Here is a 21,205-nt window from a genome sequence, read left to right as displayed (position 1 = left end):
TTTGAGTTTTATCCTGTTTTTTTTTTTTAAAGAAAAACATCATTTTAAAGGATACATTTGTTAAATGTATAGGTGTTTTTAAGTTGTGAGAATGTTTTGGAAAAANACAGAGAGCAATTTTGTGTCTTTTTATAGTAATTTATTTAGAATCAGTATGCTGCTGAGAGAAGCAGTGATCATTAATTTTCTTTGAGATGTCACCTGTCACTTAAAATGTTTAACAATTTTATTTTTTAAGGACTATAACACATGGAAATTACATGTTGCTGATTCTTTAGGAGTTACACAATCTTCTCAATTTATGTATCTCATTGTTTAGGAGTTTTAGGTTAAACTAAAAAAAAATGCATCAAAAGCTTATAGCTGATGATTTTCTAGTCAATCAAAGGCAAATTGCCAGATTCAGATTTGTGGCTGATTGCGTCTCTAATAGAATGAGTTCAGTAGATTTTAATATTAAATAATCCACATAAGATGCCATGTACTCTACAAGACTTCAAGTGAACTCAGAAAAGAAGCAAGCCCACAGCATCACAGAGCCTCTACCATACATAACAGTGGACATAAAGTGCTTTCATGATCATACAGGTGAGTCTGTAGTGTTTGTTGCTGGAAGGCTTCATTGCTCTCATCCTAACAAGGCACATGGCTCCAGTTTGTTTAATAGAGTTCAACATGTTTTTGTTTGTGATGGTAGAACAGAATTGTTGTTTTTTCTATTATCAATGCAAAGACTTAACAATTTATGGTTTTCTTTTGTGTAATTCTTTTGTGTAATTCTCTAACTCTGGTGATATTTTGTGTTACCTCCCTTACCATCCTACTCACCGTGTTTAGCTGCAGTAATTTCCCAGAAACTTAGATCAACTTTAGAAAAATAAAGGATACATTTAAAAAGGCTTCAGTTCCATTAATATGGATAGTAATAATTTTAATCCTGCTAAAAACTAAAATTTTAAAGTGTGATCTCCCCACCTAACTAAATAGATGTGCTTAAAATACATTTCTCACTGTCTTTAAAGTGTGAATATGATTGATATTCAACTTAAATTATAATTTTTTCCCACCGTTAAATGTGCCTATAAATCCAAATAAGCAGATGTTAACATCCTGTTACTCGTGTCAGGGGTAAAAGTTTTACCTGCTCAGTACAATCATGTTGTTTTGTTACGGTGAGCGTGGTAAAATGCTGATCTCTGCATGAAGCTCAGAGCTCTGTTCTGGTTGAATGAAGCAGCTTTTGTTATACTGTACAACACAAGCAAACACTAGACAGCTGGATGCTCAATGTGAGCTTAGCTTGACTGTGTAGCTTAGTTTGAAGTATTTTAAGAAATCGTGAGGAATTAGACATGGCTGTGAAACTACTTCTATTAGAAACGAGGAGTTTGCGGAGTCCTCACCTTTATTTGTCCATTTTTTTTTTGTCTCTTGCAACACATGCCTCTCAGTTCCTGAACTGATAACAGTGAAGTGGCTGATAGGATTACTGCTTTTATATCAGCACATACATCTCTTACTCATGTTGGCCTAAGGAAAGTTATCAGGGCCTACAGAGACATACAGCGGATCCAGGAAGTCTTGTGACCAGCTCGTTCTTTCATGAATAGGGACATTGTAGCGCCGTCGCAAAATGCATTGTGGAGCATTGAGAGCAATTAGATTAGAAATCAAGATACTAGTAGTCAGTAAGTCATTCACTGATGTGCTGATAAACTTCCAACTTTAATAATTCACATTCCAGCTTTAGAGGAGGTTATTTTTCAAGGATAACAGTCAGAACCTTTGAGAAGTTGTGGAAAGAAACGTTGATGAAACAGCAGATTAGATCTGAGGTCTGTGAATTGTTAGCCACGTTTGTTTGCCCATCATGCAGATTTGGCGGAACAGTTAGGCCGGCTGTCATTGCTAATTCAGAGCGATGCTGGCCAGCTGCACACAGACTCAGCATGGTGAGGATCGAGCAAGCTGCAGGAAGCCTGGCTAAAGCCGATTCACAACACTCCAGTTCAGGTAGAGGACACGGAGATGGTGGGAAACAGGAATCTAGGGCAGCTGCTGAAGCATGATGAGGTCATGATTTTTTAATATTGAAACAAATGCATTGTAGTTCCCTGAAAACTGTGTTTCAGCTCCATACGTCCACCTTGAGCCCAGAAAAGACACGTGCTCTGCCAAATGTTATGACGGTTTTAGAGTTCAGGTTATTCTTCAACTAACTCTCTGTTTGCTCTGATAGAGATGTTGGATTTAGTGACCATAATGCTGCTCAACCCAAACAGGAAATGTAATGATGTCCAGAGATCAGAGATAAGGTTCTCCAGCTCATGATTTAACTGCCTGTCAGAACAAAATCATAAATTACCAACTGTTAAAAATAGAGCGGAAAGATTCTTGTCTTACTTTCTAGGAATCGAGCGTCAATCACATTTCCTCTGCTGCTCGTTTGTCTCCAGGCTGCGGCTCCATGAGGGGAAGGTGATCAAGGACCGGAGGCACCACCTCCGAACCTACCCGAACTGCTTTGTCGCCAAGGAGCTCATCGATTGGCTAATCGAACATAAGGAAGCCTCAGACCGGGACACGGCCATTAAGATCATGCAGAAACTCTTGGACCAGAGCATTGTTCACCACGGTGAGGCTAAAATGTTTTGCATCCCAGAGAAAGGTTGGGCGAGTTAATGTTGGGTGTTAATGGCTAGTGTGTCTTTTCACAGTGAGGGCCTCACTTGACATTTTCTGGGAACAAGCAGTGTGTCCTAATGGATGATTCTCCATGTTTTCTCAGTCAACTTGGCTTAAAAGCAGTGGCTCCTCTATCTGCTTTACATTTGACTAAACTACAGAGACGGACAGGAACAGAACAGTTTTATATCAACCTTTTAGGAAATGTTTTTAGAAGTGATCACACAAAGTCATCTTGCATGAGCATCATGGAGTTATGCAGGTATCTACCTACCTACTGGCTCTCTGACGTATATTGGGTTATCTCAATACATATATATTATTTTTAGGTCCTGATCGATATCTTTTGAGCATAGGTGAGGATCTGAATGTTGACTGACTTGTAAGTCAAGATTGTCTGGCTCAGATCCATCTTCACCAAGACAGACCAGAACAGTAACCTCTTCAGTCCAACTACAGCTGCCTTGTTCTTCCCCTACTCCTGAATCACAGAGATGCTGTGATTCAGACTCTACTTACAGACTCTACTACTCTACTCTACTTCTTAAGTTTTTTGCCAGTAAGATGTTCAGACTCTAACTTAAATTTTTTTTCCCCTTTGTGTGCTTTCAGTGTGTGATGAGCACCGGGAGTTCAAAGACATGAAGCTCTTGTACCGCTTCAGAAAGGACGACGGCACATTCCCATTGGACAGCGAAGCCAAGGTCTTCATGAGGGGACAGAGGCTATATGAAAAGTATGGACACACATGAGAACACGTGCACATGCTAATGCAACCGTGTCTGGTGCTGTTAAATGATAAAACGAAGGGATACTCTACACATGGCTTTAGTCTGTTTAGCATGCATTTCACCTGAAATGGTACTGCATTTGATGAGAAAACACACTGTTATTTTAGTTATTGACAGAGTTTAGGGAAAAAACAATCAATAGCTGCCTCATAGTATGCAGTAAGTGAGCTTTTCGGAACTCAGACTAATTTAAAGATTGAAAACAGGGGGAATGATCCAATTTGTCTGAGTTTTTATTTACTCAAACAGGAAATATTTAACAAACAATTTCCTATCAGTGATTGCATAAATACGGGTGACTGACGTGGTAGAACCAAGATCGAAATTTTGCATCATCTGATTATCAGCAATCAATATTCAACACTTTCAGTCTTGGTCAGGTGTTGTAACAGGTACCAGCCTGGATGAGATCAGCAAACAAAATGTTAATTGTGTGAAGCAAAAACTTGTTTGTGTGCTTCAAAGACTTTGCTTTGAAGGTTGCTAAACTTATGGTTCGTGTTTCTGCTGCTTTCTGCACAGCTTTCTCCTACATAAAGAGCTTTTGAATCTAAGCTAAGCTAAATGACCCAGACAAACAGGAAACTGAAGCAGCCATTACAGTCTTCCTCTCATTGGGAACGTCTTTCATATTTTAAAAAGCTGAAAAGATGATTTGCAAAACAAATAAACTGTAATTTTTTTAATTTAGAGAAATGTAAGTATATATCACAGACAGTAGAGGAAACAGCCAAGAGTTACATTTTGTGACTCCCTAAAGTTGTCACTTAAAAGATATTGTGATTGTTTCCCCAGTGTGATACTTGGACTTGTACTCAGACATTTCTTATTAAAACATCAAATGTTGAGCTACAGGATGTAAGAGTTTTTTCTCCTTGAAGATGGCCTGATGAATAGTGAATGACCACTCCACTCATACCGCTCCCGTTTTTTGTTTTTTTTCCTCTTTTGTTCATCTACCCTACTGTTGTTGATGCTCTGCTGATTGACTACATCAGGAAGAAAAAGCATCATTCATGTTTTTCTGAGAATTAGTTTCGTTGTAAATGGTTTTCATTAAATTAGGACACAGAGTTCAGCTTGGCCGAGATAAAAGCCTGCAAATTTGGGGAGAGTGAAAGGAGTGTTGGGGGGGAGGGGGGGCGGCAGAAATGACTGGATGCATCTTTACCGAGCGATGATGCACTGGTTTTGTCCGTGCAAGAGCTTTGTTTACAGAACACCGTAAACACGGACGACTCTGCTTGTCATCAACTTTGTATCTACTGCACATCTTTGATTTTGGAAATCGCTGCGAGCGCATTCGTGCTCAGGAATACAAGCAAGCTGTGTTTTTGTGCCTCTAGCTGAAGTGGCACACACTTTTAATCACAGACCTGTTTTTTATTATTATTATTATTTTAGCGTCTCTGGGAATACGCACACACATGTTCACACCCATACACTCCACTATTGCGTAAGAGAATGAAATAGTGGAAGAGGACACAGCTGTCAAGTCCGCTCTTAAAGCTACATGTTTATGCAATTGCCATGGTGCAGCGCACCACTCTCGCACTCATTTACACGCTTGTTTGGTAACTCAATTTACTCTAAGGCTACAATTAAAGCATTGGTAGACATGGAGAAAAAGCTTTCAGTTTGTACACTTGCTTGTCATTTAGGTGATGTGGGTTTTCCTACTTCCTGTTGTTTGCAGTTGTCTCTCACTGTTTTCCCAGGAGAAAGCAGAGCTCTATTTTGACTCTGAGATCTTGAAGAAGACTGCCAACATGTCAAACATACAGCAAAGCCTCATGAAGTCTTGCTCTCGCTTGACTTCTTGCAGCTTGAATGAACCACTTAGTTTTTTTTTTTCCTGTGGAAAGTTTAGTTTTTTCTTTTTCACAAGTCAAGCTTTTGTTTGTTTATGTAAACAGATCAGAATCATTTCATTTATTATAACAACAAACCAAACGAGAGCAACGAGAGCAACGAGAGCAACGAGATCAACGAAACACACGAACACGGTGATTCAGTCCTGTTTGACACCCATTTTAATCCTGTGAGCTGCTTCGGTTTTTTTAGTAAGACGGCATTGAAATTTTTCTGCAGCTGCAAAAACCCTGCTGCATGCAATGTACGTGAGCATACAGTTTGCTATGTTTCGTACCATTTCCATGACGCTTTCTCACTGGAACAAAAACAGTCGTCCTCATAAATGCATTTATTTCTTATTCTGTCAAATATCAAAACAACATAAATAGACTCCAAACACAGGCAGCAGACAGATCTGGTTTGGACAGCCAGCAGTTTCTAAATCTTGTGGGGAGGACTATGAGTATTTTTTCTCAACACACTGGTTTCGTTCTTCCTTATATCTTTGGGTCCTTTTTTTCTTTCCTTTTTTTCTGTTTTTGGTATGGACATCCATGTTATGTAACGTGGTGACAAAATAAATGTGTCCAGCCTTGCATGCCACATTTTGGCCACGTGTGATCATGAAGCAACCGTTTCGTCACTTACGAAGATCCACACGTGTCCACTTTACTTGAACAGCACTGCTAAGATAATTTGCCATAGCGAGGATTGTCGTTTGTTGGTTGTGAAGGCTAAAAACGACATCAGAAAAAAAAAAAAAACATTCCTTAAGCTGCAATTTAGTCAGAGTCTTTTCTAACCTCGGTGAACCACACTCACTGACATGCTCCACTGATGGTTGCATATATTTTCCACTGCAAATGGAGGCTGTTTGTTCTTAAAATGACTGATTATCATGGGTAGAAACTACATCCTAAAAGTATAGAAAGAGTCAAAGTTCTGTGAACATATTTGTAGAACATAATCAAGCATTTCGTAATTCAGTTATTCTTAAAAGGGTCAAGTTTGCACAAATTTGGTTAGTTTGGCAGCTTTATCTGGATCTCTTCCTGTAAATAGAAGCGTTTTGTGGCGTGGTACGGGACAGTGGAAGGTTGCAAGTTGGACTAAACTTTGTAAGAACAAAAGACGTTCAATAGGAGAAAATGAGAAACAAAGAAACATAGCTCCATACATAACTGCTTTGACTCAACCTTTCCTCAACATCTAACAGTAAAACCTAATTAAAATAGATATATCTGATTTAAAGACATAACTGTAACTTTCATTAATCAATCCAAGTTTTCTGTTTCTTGGTTTTTACAAGTCAGTCTGTACTTTGTATTGAGGCTGTGTAAGTATTTGCTTTTAAGGTGGAAATCTTGTAAATTGAGCTTTAAAAACAAAAAAAAAACAAACAAAAAAAAACATTTATTCAGAGAAAGAACTTGATTTAGTCCAATTAAATTCTGCATCAAAATCAGGTATGTTAAGAATTTGCTTCTACCACCAAGCCCTTAAAGAGACCTTCTCCTTATATTTAACTTTTAAAAGCTCTCACTCGCCCACTCAGTGACCCTGAACATGACACCGACATTGTTGAAAGTTTTTGCATGGCTGTAGTCGTCGTCATGCGTTGGAGTGAGCGAATGAATAGCTAAGAGCGTCTGCAGGCCAGAGTTGCCCAAGTGTCCCATTTTCTGTTATCGTTTTCCGTTCAAACACAGTATTTGCACAATATTTAAGGTCTCAGGAGATGAATAATGCATTGCATTGCTTAAGTTTCTATTTAAGTACAAAGTGCAGTACTTTGAGCTAATGCATTTGAGCTAGCATAACAGTCTGTTGAGTTTAAAGGTTGATGTGGATCAAACAGCATTCAATCTTTCAAGTTCCATGGTAATAATGAATCGACATTTGTGTTTTGACTTTGGGAAAAACAATCTTTGTTGCATTGAGTTTAAAAGTACTAATTTCACTCCACATGTTAATCCCTGAATGCTTCCAGCTCTACTTTATTTTCGCAGCTCTGGTCCAAATCTGGCAGATAAATTGTGTCCCCGGGCGATGTGTAATGAGGGCATTGGTCTGTCGTCGTCATCAGGGCCTCTGGCTTTCTCTGAACTGTCATTACACAGTGGATCGAGCCAAACTAAGAGGACAGAATAAAGTGCCTGTGGTAATTTGAAGCTTTTTGCAGAATGAAGGCTTGTTAATGCACCTGAGTACGGTTTCATTTGGTTCAAATTGGATTCATTAGGATCCCACTCTGCCTAACCAACAACACAGAAGCTGGTCTCCTTTGTCTAAATTTAAGTCCTTTTCCCAAGTTAAACTAGCCTTCTGCATTTACTGATTAGTGCAAAATGCCCCCATACCCGCGACCATCTGTCTTGTGGAAAATAAAAATATTTTCTGCTGGGTTATAAAAAATTGCTACTACTTCTCTTAAATGCCCCGACAAACGGCAGATAAATCACTCAATTTTGAGAACAGGAAATGGAAAGTTGGCAAACTCATTCAAAGTTCACTTTAATTTCTTTTGTTCGGTCATGTGTTGGCTCTGTGTTTGTTGCTTTTCATCTCCGGCTGTGAAACATGCAATGTCTTTTACACTTTACCTGTTCAGTCGTCACACAGGCAGAAAGCACTGGTTATTCTAGTCTGCTGGACCTCTCTTAACTGGTCACTAGTTGCTGGGGGCTTTTTGTTCCCTGCAGCCAGAGCAGGTGTATACATGTTTATCCAGCAATTAATATTTAGGAGCTAAAACCGGTTGCAGAAATTTACTTTGACTCTGCAAATAATAGCCAACAGGCAGAGAGGCAGAGAGGCAGAAAGTTTAATGCTACAGTTTCTCACTAGGACATGTTTTGACACGTGCAAATGATGCAACGAAAGCGCAATGTGTCTGCAATGACTTGCATGTCTTATATAATTTAAGCAGGTAGATGATTAGTTTATGGGTGTACTTGCTAAACAGCAGCAGGAGAAAAGATTCAGACATTCTGGTCTTCATAGGTGTGTGTGTGTCACTTTATTTTTAGTTCTCCGTGTGTCACACAGTTCAACTCAGAACACACACTTCTACTTCAAGCTGATTTAATTGACTTACAAAAGTAAGTTGGTAATTATCTAAAGTACACACCAGCAGGAAAATGTTTAAATTGTATTTTTATTTATTTTTGAGCAAGTGTTTTATACCAACTGCTAAAGTCCTTTTTAATTTAGCAGGTGTATAAGTTTTAGCATCGCCTTCACCCTTTTTTTGTCCAGTCATGTTTCTTGAAGGTTATGACAGAAGTGTGGTTTTTAGCCCTCGGAGCAGTGGAGTGATTGTTATCATGCATTTCAGCTGAAACCTGTCTGTGTCCCTGCTGAGGTGGGAAAGCCTCTGGCTCTCCTTGAACCATGAACGCTACAACGTGGGAAGGGATAGTTTTGAATCCAGAGGTTCTAGAAAGCAAATGAATTATATTTTAGGTTCTTTTAGCTAAGCTGAGTTTTTCTTAATCTTTGCTTACTGAACTTCTTTTTTCTTGTTATAATGAGACTTGATGTGTCTCAGTTTAACCAAATTTAGTTTAGTTTATCTTAATTCTTCAAGTCTTTATCGTTTTTATCTGGTTTAGCTAAGTTTTAGCTTCTTTTAGCTTGGCTTAGGTAATTTTGGCTTATTTTACTTCTGTTTAGCTTATTTCCCCCTTATTCTTCTTAGCCTTTTCTTTGATTGTTTAGTTAAATTTAATGTTGTTTATTTTAGTACATTTTTAATTAGTTTTCCCTCCTGTAATTTAACTTTTCTTTTCTTATCTTACCTTAACATGACCTAATTTATTTTATTTGGCTTACATCTTGGATTATCCTAAATTGCTGTATTTTTCTCTAGTTTTGTGTATTTTGGCATATTTAGTCTTAATTTAGCTTAGCCTATCTTTAGCACTGCATTATCCTAAGTTTTTTTTTTTATTTTCCTTTAGCTTAGCTTGTTATACTTTTAACTTAGTTTTACTTTTCTTCTTAGGCACTTCATCTTAGCTTATTTTTTCTTATCTTGGTTTAGTTGAGTTTAAATAAACCTTCTTAATTCTCTTAATATTCTGCTATGGAAATAAAACTTGGTAATAATAGCATTGTAGCCATTATGGTTGGTGGATGTATTTCCTAGTTATTTCACAGTTTGCCATGGTTTTATCTGTTTTTTCCTAATACAGGCTGATGAACACTGAGAACAACCTGATACAAACCAGAGAAGAAGAAGGGATGGCATTTGAGCGCGCCCTGGTTGCTTCAGAGTTCATCGACTGGCTGCTGCAGGAGGCGGAGATGCCCACCAGAGAGGAGGCCGAGCAGCTGGGACGGAGGCTGCTTGAACATGGCATCATTCAGCATGGTGAGGAGGAGAAGTAATGTTCACCCTGACATGATCTTATTATGTGAAATCAACTTGTTTGAGCTGTAGGCCATGTTATAATTTTATTTCCTCATCATAAAACATATCCAGAGCGTTGATTCGATTCCTTTAATGTGCATTTGAAAAATCCTTTAATTTGTACTTCTCTCATGGCGGACATTCAGCGGTGCCTAAATTCTTGGTCTCACATGACGTTCTTAAGGCGGTGTGAAGGAAACAGCAGGAGCTTCTTAAAGAGACAGACGCCAGTTTCAAGGCATCAAATTGCAAAATTAAGTCATGTTTTATATATACATTTTTATAATAACTGGAGATAACGTAGTTACTTGATTGTACTATAAAAGGACACTATGTGCCTGGAAAAAAATTCCAGGCTCATAATACCGCTCCTTTAAGGAAATGGTTGCATGAGACTGGGCCGCAGTGATAAACCAGCAGAAACTCGGCCACTCCCAAACAGCGATGATTAGCAACTACACAACACTGGTCTCTACCTGATAGAAAACGTTTAGTATGTGTTAAAGTGTATTGAGTTTCATCTACCACTTTTTGGGTTTTCAATACTTAACTTAGTGATTTCTGGTTCAAATTGAATGCAAGGTGGGTTTTTTTGGGAAGAGGAATGTCTTCTTTTTCATCTGGCTGTAAGAGCTTCACCTCTGGGGTTAAAAGTCTATGTTTTTCCCCCTTGGATACTGGTTACTGTTATAGATGCTGGATCACCAACTCTTAAAAACTTTCATTTAATCACTATTGTGAAAAATACCTTGTTGGCATGTAAAGCTTTGGCAGTCTGTCTTATTTGAACAAATTCATTGTTCATAGCAAGGTTTTAACAGGTTTATTTTCTATATTTTATTAAAATATCACACCTGAAGATAAAAAAAAATAGGTTACTAAGGTCTTTAGGTGGTATCTGAAAGTTTGAAATATGGAAACTTCTCCTAAACTTCGCTTCTGCTCATCTTAGTCGACACTGACTCATATTTTATCTCACATTAGCCAAGATCACGTTTAAATTTGTTCTCTGGTTTATAGTCATCCTCACCTGCCTGTGGATCAGCCTGTTTACTGGTATAATAGACACTTTGCTGTTTTAACATTTTTCCCCAAAGTGTGCCAGTGGGCCTTTAGGCTTTCTGTCTCTGTTAGATTCGAGAGCAAAGTTTCCAAAGTTCTTCAGTGGCTTCTGTGGCTGAGAGCTTGTTCGTCCACCAGCTGGTTTAAATTCCTTTTGTGCAGTTTGTGTGAGAGCATTCATGTTTCACATTCTGTCAAACAATTTCATCAAATGAAAGACAGTTTGATTTGGAAATGGCATCTAATCAGATCAGACACTGTGTTACAACAGGGAACATAACTGTTGATTGGAAGATTGGATTAAAATGTATTTTCTTTTCTTCTCCCATTTCTCTCAGTGATTTTTCTCTCATGTTGAAAGTCTATACTGTGTCTATACTGTGCTGTTTTTTTTTCCTTTTCAAATGAATCTTCTGACAAATACAGAAGTAGAACATATCACACTCCTCTACTTCAGCTCTCTTAAGGGCTGAAGAATAAATTGTAGCCAGTTTTTGCTTCAGATGTGCACAGTATGCAGCACTCTTCCGTACAGAACATAGTTTGTGAGACTGAAGGAACTAGGTGGTCAGCAGCACAGGAGCCCCACAGGGCCCTGTACTCTCGCCATTACTTTTTGCTCTGTCCATTTTAGACTCATTCAAGGTTTGCAACAAGACGCTGCAGATCTTCTATAAGTCTGTTGCTGAGAGCGTCGTCTCTTCTACCGTCATCTGTTGGGGCAGCAGCATCAGAGCCACAGACTTAAAAAAGCTCAGCAGCCTGATAAAGGAGGCTGGATCTGTTCTGGTTCTGTTCTGGGAAGTACTGTGTGGAGCCTCTGGAGATGACGATGCAAAGGAGAATTCTTCATAAAATCAAGAAAATCATTGACAACCCTGACCATCTTCTTACTGAGACTGTCATAGAAAAACGAACTGTCCTTTAAGTCAGAAGCTTCTTCAGAGCCGTTGTAATACAGACCGCTACAGGAGATCCTTCCTGCCTACAGCCATCACTATACACAGCAACTCTTTGAAGAACCTTCAATGATATGAGATACAACAACATTTATTTTTCTTTGAGATTAATAAAAAATTTTGTATTTAAATTCTAAATATTTAGAAGGCGCCGTTGGCTGATGTTTAGAGATTACTATCCACTTATAATTTAATTTCTCCTTGTCTGTATGCCAAATGCTGTGCTCTTTCATACATTATTAGGTATCTAAAAATGGAACTGATTTGATAAAGGAAAAAAAAAAATGGTGCATTTCCTATGGGCATTCGGGCTGCCTGCATAGCCCGGGCCACACAACGGGCCGATGCTGCATCATGTGAAAAAGTTATTTCTGCTCCTTCTTTTTCTCCATTTGTTCCCTCTTCTGTGACTCACTTCCTGTCCTCCAGCTCCTTAGCAGAGCTGAGTGTCTGGAGGGCAGAAGAATGTGGCGACACAGCACAAACATGCTAACGCACTCTGAGAGGCACGGGTCCGTGCAATCTCAGCCCCATGAAGACCAAACTAAAACCACAATATTAAATATCAGGCGTAGATGATCTCTATAGGATCACGGAGAGTTCTTCTGCTGCACATAAAGAGTACTTCCTAACATAATGAAGTAGTCTGAATAGTGGATTTGAATTAATTAATTGAAGGAAACACATTACAGGACTGCTGACATTGCAGAGAACAATCTGCTTTCCTCTTGTTAATGAGTATGCTTAGGTTAATAAGGAGATAATAAAGTTCTTGTGAAGTATGAAATGTTCTGGACAGAAAGAACTTTGTGTCTAAGAACAAATTTCTCTGTACTACCAGAGTACGGTACATATAGGCGTTAATGATACGTGACGCAGAAACCATGAAAACATTACCAAGAAGCAAAGTGGAAAACAGGATAAATCTGTGAAAATGCAGGAACATGACTGAACAAGAATGTCATGAAATGTCCAAGTCAATAACACGGTAGAATATAAATCAAAATTCAACACCACCAACCTTAAACTGCGTGTCTAACTCTTTACAGAAACTGTACTGAATTAGCTGGAAATGTTTTCATTATTAGCATAAAAAGATGAGACTCGGCAGCAGCAGTGTTCAAGTCCCTGAGCAGCTCTCTGTTTTTAATGTTTTGTTTCCTGTTTTGGTTTCATAAGTTTGCGTTGGTTGTACTTTGCAGCTGTGGTTTAACTGCTTGAACTGTGTCAAATGATAACTGGTCTTATCTGATCATCTTAGGTAGCAGACTAATAAAATATGTTTATCATATTTTTCTGGGGGTTTTTTAACATAAGCGTCAAAGGAAGGCCACACACTTCATGAATTTACTCTTTTTTTTTTTTTGCTTGTTTTTACATGTTGTGTGAAAAACAAATTCATTTTCCTCTTTTTCTTTGCTTCAGTCACGAACAAGCACCACTTTGTGGACGGGCCGCTCCTCTACCAGTTCCGGATGAACTTCCGGCGACGGCGGCGGCTGATCGAACTTCTCCACGAACGCGGCCGCGGCATCCCCGAGAGCCACGACAGCCCCTTCTGCCTCCGCAAGCAGCAGTCGGACGGAGGCAACACCAGCTTCCTCTCAGGTACCCAGTGAGCCGCAGAACTAATGCCAGCCAAGCCTGACGCACACCCGGTTTACCTCTCCTGTGAGAGGATATGTGGACAATTGAAGATGTCATCACATTTTCTGGGAAGCTGTAAATTCATATAATTTTAACTGCGGAGATGTTTTTGTGTCCATATCAAGACAACAATCTAGCTGTAAAGGTTGGCGATGACCCCTATCATTCTGTTGTAAACAGTGACATATTTACCTAATTTGCCTTATCTCCTGTTGACTCATATACCAGAACAGAGGCACACTCCCACTCGGTAATACTGGTGTCCATGGTTTAGAAAGATAACAGAGGAGGAGTCCTGATTGTGTTGCTATGCAGAGTCACACAGTCACTGGCCTCCCATCATGACCTCAGAGGCCGTTTCTTGGGATTTTCTAATTTGATTCCTCCCTCTATTGCAGTATAAGCTGGTCTGTGTCTAACAAGTTCTCCCGTTTTTATAACCACAACAAATTTTGCAAATGTTTGAAGGTGTCAAGGCCTTTTCTAGCAGCTTTGGATTCGGTGTATTATTGTCATCTCAAAGAAATTTTAGATGGAAAATATTTTTGGTGTTTTATTTAAAAAAAAAAAAACAACAAAAAAACAAAACGGAGTAAGGTAGCTTGTTTTAAGAAACAAAGTTTCCGTGATTTCTACATTTTATATTACAATACCAATTGTCATTTTTTGTTTAATTCCTACTTTATAAAAGTTAAATTTGAACAATTTTTTCATGTTTCTGCACGTCACAGGCAAGGTGATGTAGTTGCATTTTTCACCTCTTGACTTTTTAATTGTGCGTTAGTGAGTCCCACTAAGGAGATCAAGGTCGCGGTTGGAGTTCGACGAAGCAGCATGAGCAGCAGCTGTGGCAGCAGCGGCTATTACAGCAGCAGCCCAACGCTCAGCAGCAGCCCACCGGTCCTCTGCAACCCCAAATCTGGTAGGTCAGCATGGAGGCACTACCAGCTGCACTGTTCACTCAGATTTATATAAAATGTACCATCTTGTTCATGTGTAAATGGGAGAATCCAGGTCTCTAAAGCTCAGTTTTCTGCAAACAAGGTTTTATCAGGTTATTTTGTTGTCAAGAATCAATCATTGCTCAATTATGACCGGTATAAAGCTAAAAAACAAACACTGCCTTTTGAAAACATTTACCCCACTCTCACTCATAAACCCTTTAATTTGCTGACATTTGTCACTTTACCAACAAAAACTGTTCTGTATTTTGTGTGACGGAACAACATAAAGTGAAGCAAAATGTCGTACTGTTTCCAAAATGTTTCATATCTTTTACTCAATAAAGCTCAGTCAGTTTGTATGTTTTTTTTTTTTTTCTTCAGTATTGTCACTGATACTTAATTGAACTTAGATCTGGACTTTGACTAGGTCATTAATACACATATGCTTTGGTTTGAAAAATTGTACTATAATCTGACCCTGCATTGGACTCCTCCACAACTGTATTACTTTATAAATACTGTTGCTTCTTAAATAAACAAGAAATGTCTCATATCTTAAATGCAATGCTTTTGGACTTTAAAGGTCATACGTTTCCACACAAAACCATTTATTATTTTGTATCTTATGATGTAAAAGTGAGACAGAAAATCCAAGCATTCATAGCAGATGATCAGTGATCACAGCGAGATGAGCTCATGGTCACATGTATTCATAGCCGTTTATGAAGTTGGACAGATCAAAGATCCTCCACAGTGCCGGTCTTTAAATGGGAGGCAGAAATGTCAGATTATAGTAAAAAAAAATTTTTTTTCATTTATCCTTTTTCATTTGTATAAAAATGATCTAAAGGTTGGTCAGCTGCACTTCTTTTTTTTATTTGTAGAGGTTTGTTGTTTTACAGCAATAAGCAAATTATCTGATAACCTAAATGCATTGAAACATATGGCATCCTGTCATTCTCCTCTCTCTTTTCAGATTAAAATATGCAATTCAAAATATTTTTGAATTGCATATTTTAATATGCAATTCAAAAATAAAGTTATAGGGATGTGTGTATTGATTAGTGGAAGTCAAAGAAGGGGACAGCAGCACTCTTTTAGGAAGTAACGTGCCTTTGGCTGTCAGTATGTGACCTATTCTCCCATTTTCTACACGCAGACAAACACAAACGTTTTTAAGCAGATGAATGATTTCTGTATTTGTGTTTTCAGTGTATGCGCTCATTGGTTCAGTTTACAAGAAGGTGTTTTCACTCATGCATGTCCATGATGTTCAGGCCTATAATTTTGTTTCACTGTCACTCTAACGATGTGTTTTGTCTTGGTGTTTCTTTCTCAACAGTTGTGAAAAGACAAGTGTCTCCAGAGGAGCTTCTGACACCAGGAGGGCCTTTTATAAAGAAGACTTTCACTGTACGATCGCACAAACAGAGAGCAGTTCTACATTTGTAACACTTTGGTCCTCTGTGTGTGTGTGTGTGTGTGTGTGTGCGTGTGTGCGTGTGCGTGTGTGTGTGTGTGTGTGTGTGTGTGTGTGCCTCAAGAAGACAAATATTCACTGATGATATTTAGCAAATGACTAACTACCTGCTTTATGTGATAATTGAAATTATTGACAAATCATTTGCGATCAGAAGCACGCAGATGTATTTTAAAGATTTCCCCTTTGGTTTTGATTTCTCAGATTGTGGGTGATGCTGTGGGCTGGGGCTTCGTGGTGCGAGGAAGCAAACCCTGTCACATCCAGGCGGTGGATCCTGGTGGACCGGCTGCTGCAGTTGGCATGAAGGTAAACATCCGCTGGGGTTAGACCCGACAGAGAACCAACATTTACTGCAAAATCAAACCTCCTGCAAATAAGATCTAGATAGATAGATATATAGATAGATAGATGTGTTTCAACTATGACCACAGAGGACAGATTGGTGAGAATCTGCACACTAAGCAGAAGTGGATGTATAATTGGCTAAGAAAGTTTAAAAGTTGCCTTTTTAAACTGTTTATTAACTATCTAGCCATTATGGTTTAACTAGCAAATGTGCTCTGAAATCTGCATTTATATTTTTTCAACATGGACGGTCTCCTGACATTTAGCAATTTGATTGTTTCAATGCATTTAAAAGAAAAGTATTCAAATCACTGAGAAACATTTCTGTCTCACATAAAGATAAAGGTAGTCGTTTTGTAATATCCACTAATTATTATCCAACACACTACAGTGAAAAGCATTTTTTTTCACTTGGGAAAACTAAAACATAATTTTCTAACGACTAATCTCCAGTAGTGTCTCAGTTGAATGCTTTTTAAATGTTCTTTAAGAAGTAAATGTTTTAGGAGAAGCGTTAGACAGGAATAGAAAAGAGGAACCGTTTCTGTGGCTTCTGTCCGCAAAGGGAAGACGGCAAGGACAGCAAAGAACCTGCCACGTCCAAGGGGAAAACCGAGAAAAATGAAATGTAAACAGGGTAATGTTTCCTCTGCTGCCTCAGCTGGCATGCAAATATGTCAACAAGAGCCACAGCTAAGAATTCTGGGAATTCAGTGGGGACCTACGCCTCGACATGAAAAATGAAGGAACAAGACGAGAGAAGAAGAACAAAAAAAAAAGAAAAGAAAAAAATCAGATCATGTGAGCTGAACTGAGCTGAAGATGAAGTCTTAGTAGCAGCACTGAAAGAGGAAACTGTCAGTTCTTCTTTGGTTGCTGTTATTACCTTGGAAATATTCTGTACGAAGGTTATAGAGGCCGCGCTGCTGAAAAGAATCCCACATGTGTTTCTACACTGCTGCGTTTTGGAAGCGCCGTTGTGATTGTATAGTTATTCTCTACAAGTCAGTATTTCTGCCATGTGAAAGGAAACATGTCACATAGTTTCAGTTGCAGACATATAATTTAGTATGTTATAGTAAACATTAGGAAATATAAAGTATAAATATAAACGACTGTGTTCCAGCGACTCCATCAACAGTGACTAGTTGAGTTTCTTGTCAGCCCGGTGGGTTTATTTGCTTGCATTTCCTTGAAGGTTGCTCTAGTTTCATCTCACCTGAGTACTTTAGTGATGTGTAATGATTCTTAAGAGAGAAACGTCTGAGCTTGTAAAGTGATGGCCCTGCAGCTCAGGCCGGAGGTCAAAGGAGAGGGCGAGCTCATGCTGCAGGTTGTAAAATCATTAACAGGCTTTCCTCATGTTTAACGGCCTGATTATGATCTCAACGTTTGCATCTTTGTCTTTCTCCCCAATGAGCCTGTTTCACAAGAGATTTCTGTGTGTACCGAACGGGTTGCCTGCGTCCCGATTGTAAATTTGCACAAGATTGCTGCTGCTGTCGGTTCAAGTTGAAACAATTTTAGCAACGAAGTAGGAGCCACGTTGTTTAACACAGATTGGGTTTATTGAGCTGGATTGTGGGAATGAGCGGGATCAGACTGGCTGTTAAAGTTACAGTTTGACATTTTTGGTAAACACTCTTGTTGAGACTCTCCTGGATTCCTGTTGTCACTTCAAGGTCTCCAGGAAACCAGTGCGCTCAGCAGAATCCCCACTGCTGGCAGAGATTTGTGTTTGGACCGCTCAGTGAAAACACTGGGTTTTGTTTTGTTTGTTTTTTTAGATTTCATTTCATGCAACATCATAAAGCCTGAGATTGAATGTCACATCTATCTCTATGTAAGTGTAGGTTTGTCTTTATTTCATCTGTCCACAAATCTGCTGCGTTTGCCCAAACAAACCTGAAACTGGTGTAAACCCCCTCCTTTCTCAGTAACCGAGGGCTCCTGTTAGTTTGCACTGTAGCATTTATATATTTTTGTTTACACTCTTTGTTTTTCTGCATCATCTCTTTTTCCGCAAGGCCTCACTGCATCTACGGCCTGTTTAGTTTTGTTGAGGACGGTTTGCTTTCCCTTCTCTCTGTAAAACAGATTTTTAACTCTCTTGGTACAACGAGCCGTAGAGTCCAGCTGGGCCCCTGCCAACACTAATAATCCCTGAGCTCGAAAGAAAAAGAGCAGCAGGGGGAGAGTCCAAGAGGAATGTGTACAGAGATAGTTAAGCAGGTTGGTGGAAAGAAGCGGTGAAGAAGAACCTCGAGGATTGCCTTAAGGGAAACTGTTTGTTTCTTTTAAGCTTCTTAATAATGCATAGAGAGATATGAGGTTGATCACCTCGTTTTCTTCCCAGCCGTTTCTTTCCTTCACTCTGATTTATCAGAAAAACCAAAATTGTTTTTGTTTAGTTTACAGTGAAATGCTACCATAAGCTCCTCTGAACCAGCATGCACTTGTATCCTTTTCAGGTGTACTGGTCGTTTCTTCCCCATTAACCGACGTTTATGATTTGGTGGTAAGTGGTCTGAGACTGGAGGTTTTGCACTGACTACATTTTAACTCATGGCTAGCTTTGGGGAAATATTATCCATCTTTGACGACTAGAGATGGATGCAGCTATCTACTCACATTTAAGGAAATGTAATTACATGACTCCGGTATCCATCCATTGTCCAATATTTCTAGAATTGCACAGCTCATGTTGGAGCAGCTGTGCTAGGTTATTTGTTCTTTTTGTTCATCGTTTTTGGGATTCAGACATTGTATGTTTGGACAATTATTCTCTTGCTTTCTTACTTTCAGACGTTTGTTCTGATGCGTAGCCGACAGATTTAAAAAAAAAGCATCAAAAGGGAATGAGGCAGATTGGTTGTCGTCCAGGAAATGTCATCATGGAGTCCCTAGCAACTTTTTGAAGACACTTGGGTGATATAAATTACGGCAACATTTACTCCCACTTTGGGATAAATAAAGAATTGAATCGGGCTGAATCTGGAGGAAGCTCATAGGAATGAAATGTTTACCTCATGTCATCCTCAGAACAAACTAATCTATTTAACTTATTACAAGTCTCTTAGACATTTTGGACTATCAGCATTGTAGCTTAGGGTCTAGTTTAGTTATATACAAGGCAGTCAAAATAAGAATAAAAGGTTTTACATTCATCTCTTTTTTTTTAACTGCTATCTAACAATATTGTTGTTCTTAAACATCTAGGAGTTCAAAAGGGTTAAAACATGAGGTCATGTTATTATCAGTCGCCACGCTGTTGCAGCTTTGGTAATAATGATAAGAGTCTCAAGGTTTATGTGTGTAAGAAGTGTGTTTGGGCTGTGGCCGTCGTGCTTTTATAGCGTTACTGCTGATAACAGTAATGACTCTCTGCGCCTAAACGTTTGCTCAGTTAGACGCTTTGCTGGTTACTACCCGTTTAACAAGATTTAAAGTGTTGTTCTGTTATTAAAGATTATTCCTCTGATGTAATGTCAATTTAGGAAGTTTTTTATTGGCTGCACTAACTAATAACTTCCTCTGATTACACCAAAACTCTGTGTTTTGGTGTAATCACAGAAACTATCTGAAACTGTTTCTGTTTCAAGTATAATCAAAACAACCATCAGACGAACAAAAACATGCAACTAAGGAGGAAGAAAATCCACCAACCAATTGTTTCAGATGTTTATTTCTCTTTTTATTAAGCAATACCAGAAATATTAGTTAATTATTTTTACAAGAGCCACTGTGATCTTTATGCAGTGTTCAGTAAAGTCAGAAAACTAAAACCAAGAATATTTTCAAGAGTATTTTTCTTGCACGACAGAAAACTGACATTTTAAACACAGTGTGTCCGCTGTTTCTTTTTTTCCAGTTCTCATTTTATCTCTGAAGCATCACTGTGTTTTATGTATATTCATAACTGCTAAATGTGTTCTCGCTAAATTAATTATTTAGGAAAAACAACTGCTAAAGATAATTTCATTTTAAAGAGTAACTAAAACTGTGAAATCACCTTAGAAAGAGCCTGAAGCAGCTCTCCTGTCCGCCTCCAGGTGTGTCAGTTTGTGGTGTCTGTGAACGGCCTGAACGTCCTCTGCCACGACTACCGGACCGTCAGCAACCTGATCCTGACCGGCCCCAGGACCATCGTCATGGAGGTGATGGAGGAGGCGGCGGTCTGACGAGGCCTACCAGGAAAAAAAGATACCAACATGTCGAACTGAAGTGAGGAAATAAAACAAGGACTTTGAACTTCTTCACCAGAGAAACGTGGACGACCTGCAGCAAAGCTCTCATTCCATCTGGTTTGATCTAAGCGGACACTGAGATGTCTGATTTGGGTAAACGGCTCATCTTGCTGGCCGTTCCTCTTTATTTTTTTATTTTTTATTTTTGCCTTCAGAAGGGAAAGAGCAAGAATCCCATCAAACACAAGTGTGGGGAAACAGAAAAAATAAATTACCAAACTGTATTCCTGGTTTTGTGCTCAAATTGAATCTGTTTGCTGATTCTGAGAGTTTTAAATGAATGTTACAGGACTCGACGCAGCGCCTTTCATCAGAATGTGGAGATAAGCAATCATAAGGGAAGCAGGGTAGACCTAAATGGGTTTGTACTGTTCAAGAATATATTCCATGACCTTTGCCCCAGACTCCTCCTGCTGCTCAGCACTGCCCTCTACTGAACAGAACAGAGAGACGCACATTTTACATGCTGTTGGTTTGAGTTTTATCCTGTTTTTTTTTTTTAAAGAAAAACATCATTTTAAAGGATACATTTGTTAAATGTATAGGTGTTTTTAAGTTGTGAGAATGTTTTGGAAAAAGATATAAAAATGGAAAAGTGCTGCTTGCATTAGTAAAAGAAAACAAATAAAAGAGCTGAAGATTTCTTTATTTACAACACCAAAAAGTCGTATTTGTAAAAAAAAAAAAAAAAAAAGAAATTGTCTGAGCAGTCACTACTCATTCTTTTTTTTAACAAATGATAATGTACATTTTTTTGCATCTTTTATTGCTGAT

The 21,205-nt window shown here is 38.7% G+C and overlaps 1 protein-coding gene across 1 annotated transcript; it reads left to right on the top strand.

Moving 5' to 3' along the window:
* Nucleotides 1-1,949: 1,949 nt before the first annotated feature.
* On the top strand, nt 1,950-20,636 carry LOC103151203 (DEP domain-containing mTOR-interacting protein-like). The gene is made up of 9 exons (XM_016681212.1): nt 1,950-2,013; nt 2,336-2,635; nt 3,298-3,421; nt 9,527-9,705; nt 13,191-13,373; nt 14,197-14,334; nt 15,699-15,769; nt 16,041-16,145; nt 20,237-20,636. The coding sequence occupies exons 1-9, from the start codon at nt 1,950-1,952 to the stop codon at nt 20,363-20,365; spliced, it is 1,293 nt and encodes a 430-aa protein (XP_016536698.1). The 3' UTR covers nt 20,366-20,636.
* The last annotated feature ends 569 nt before the right edge of the window (nt 20,637-21,205 follow it).

Source organism: Poecilia formosa, unplaced genomic scaffold, assembly GCF_000485575.1.
Source record: "Poecilia formosa unplaced genomic scaffold, Poecilia_formosa-5.1.2 Scaffold273, whole genome shotgun sequence".
NCBI classification, from domain to species: domain Eukaryota; kingdom Metazoa; phylum Chordata; class Actinopteri; order Cyprinodontiformes; family Poeciliidae; genus Poecilia; species Poecilia formosa.
Note: the sequence above shows the minus strand (reverse complement) of the source record. Positions and strands in the feature narration are given on the sequence as shown.

Coding starts and splice junctions, on each gene's coding strand:
- LOC103151203 (XM_016681212.1), top strand. CDS start 1,950: ATGGTGAGGATCGAGCAAGCTGCAGGAAGCCTGGCTAAAGCCGATTCA. Junction 13,374..14,196: donor CAACACCAGCTTCCTCTCAG/GTACCCAGTGAG, acceptor ATTGTGCGTTAG/TGAGTCCCACTAAGGAGATC. Junction 15,770..16,040: donor TTATAAAGAAGACTTTCACT/GTACGATCGCAC, acceptor TTGATTTCTCAG/ATTGTGGGTGATGCTGTGGG.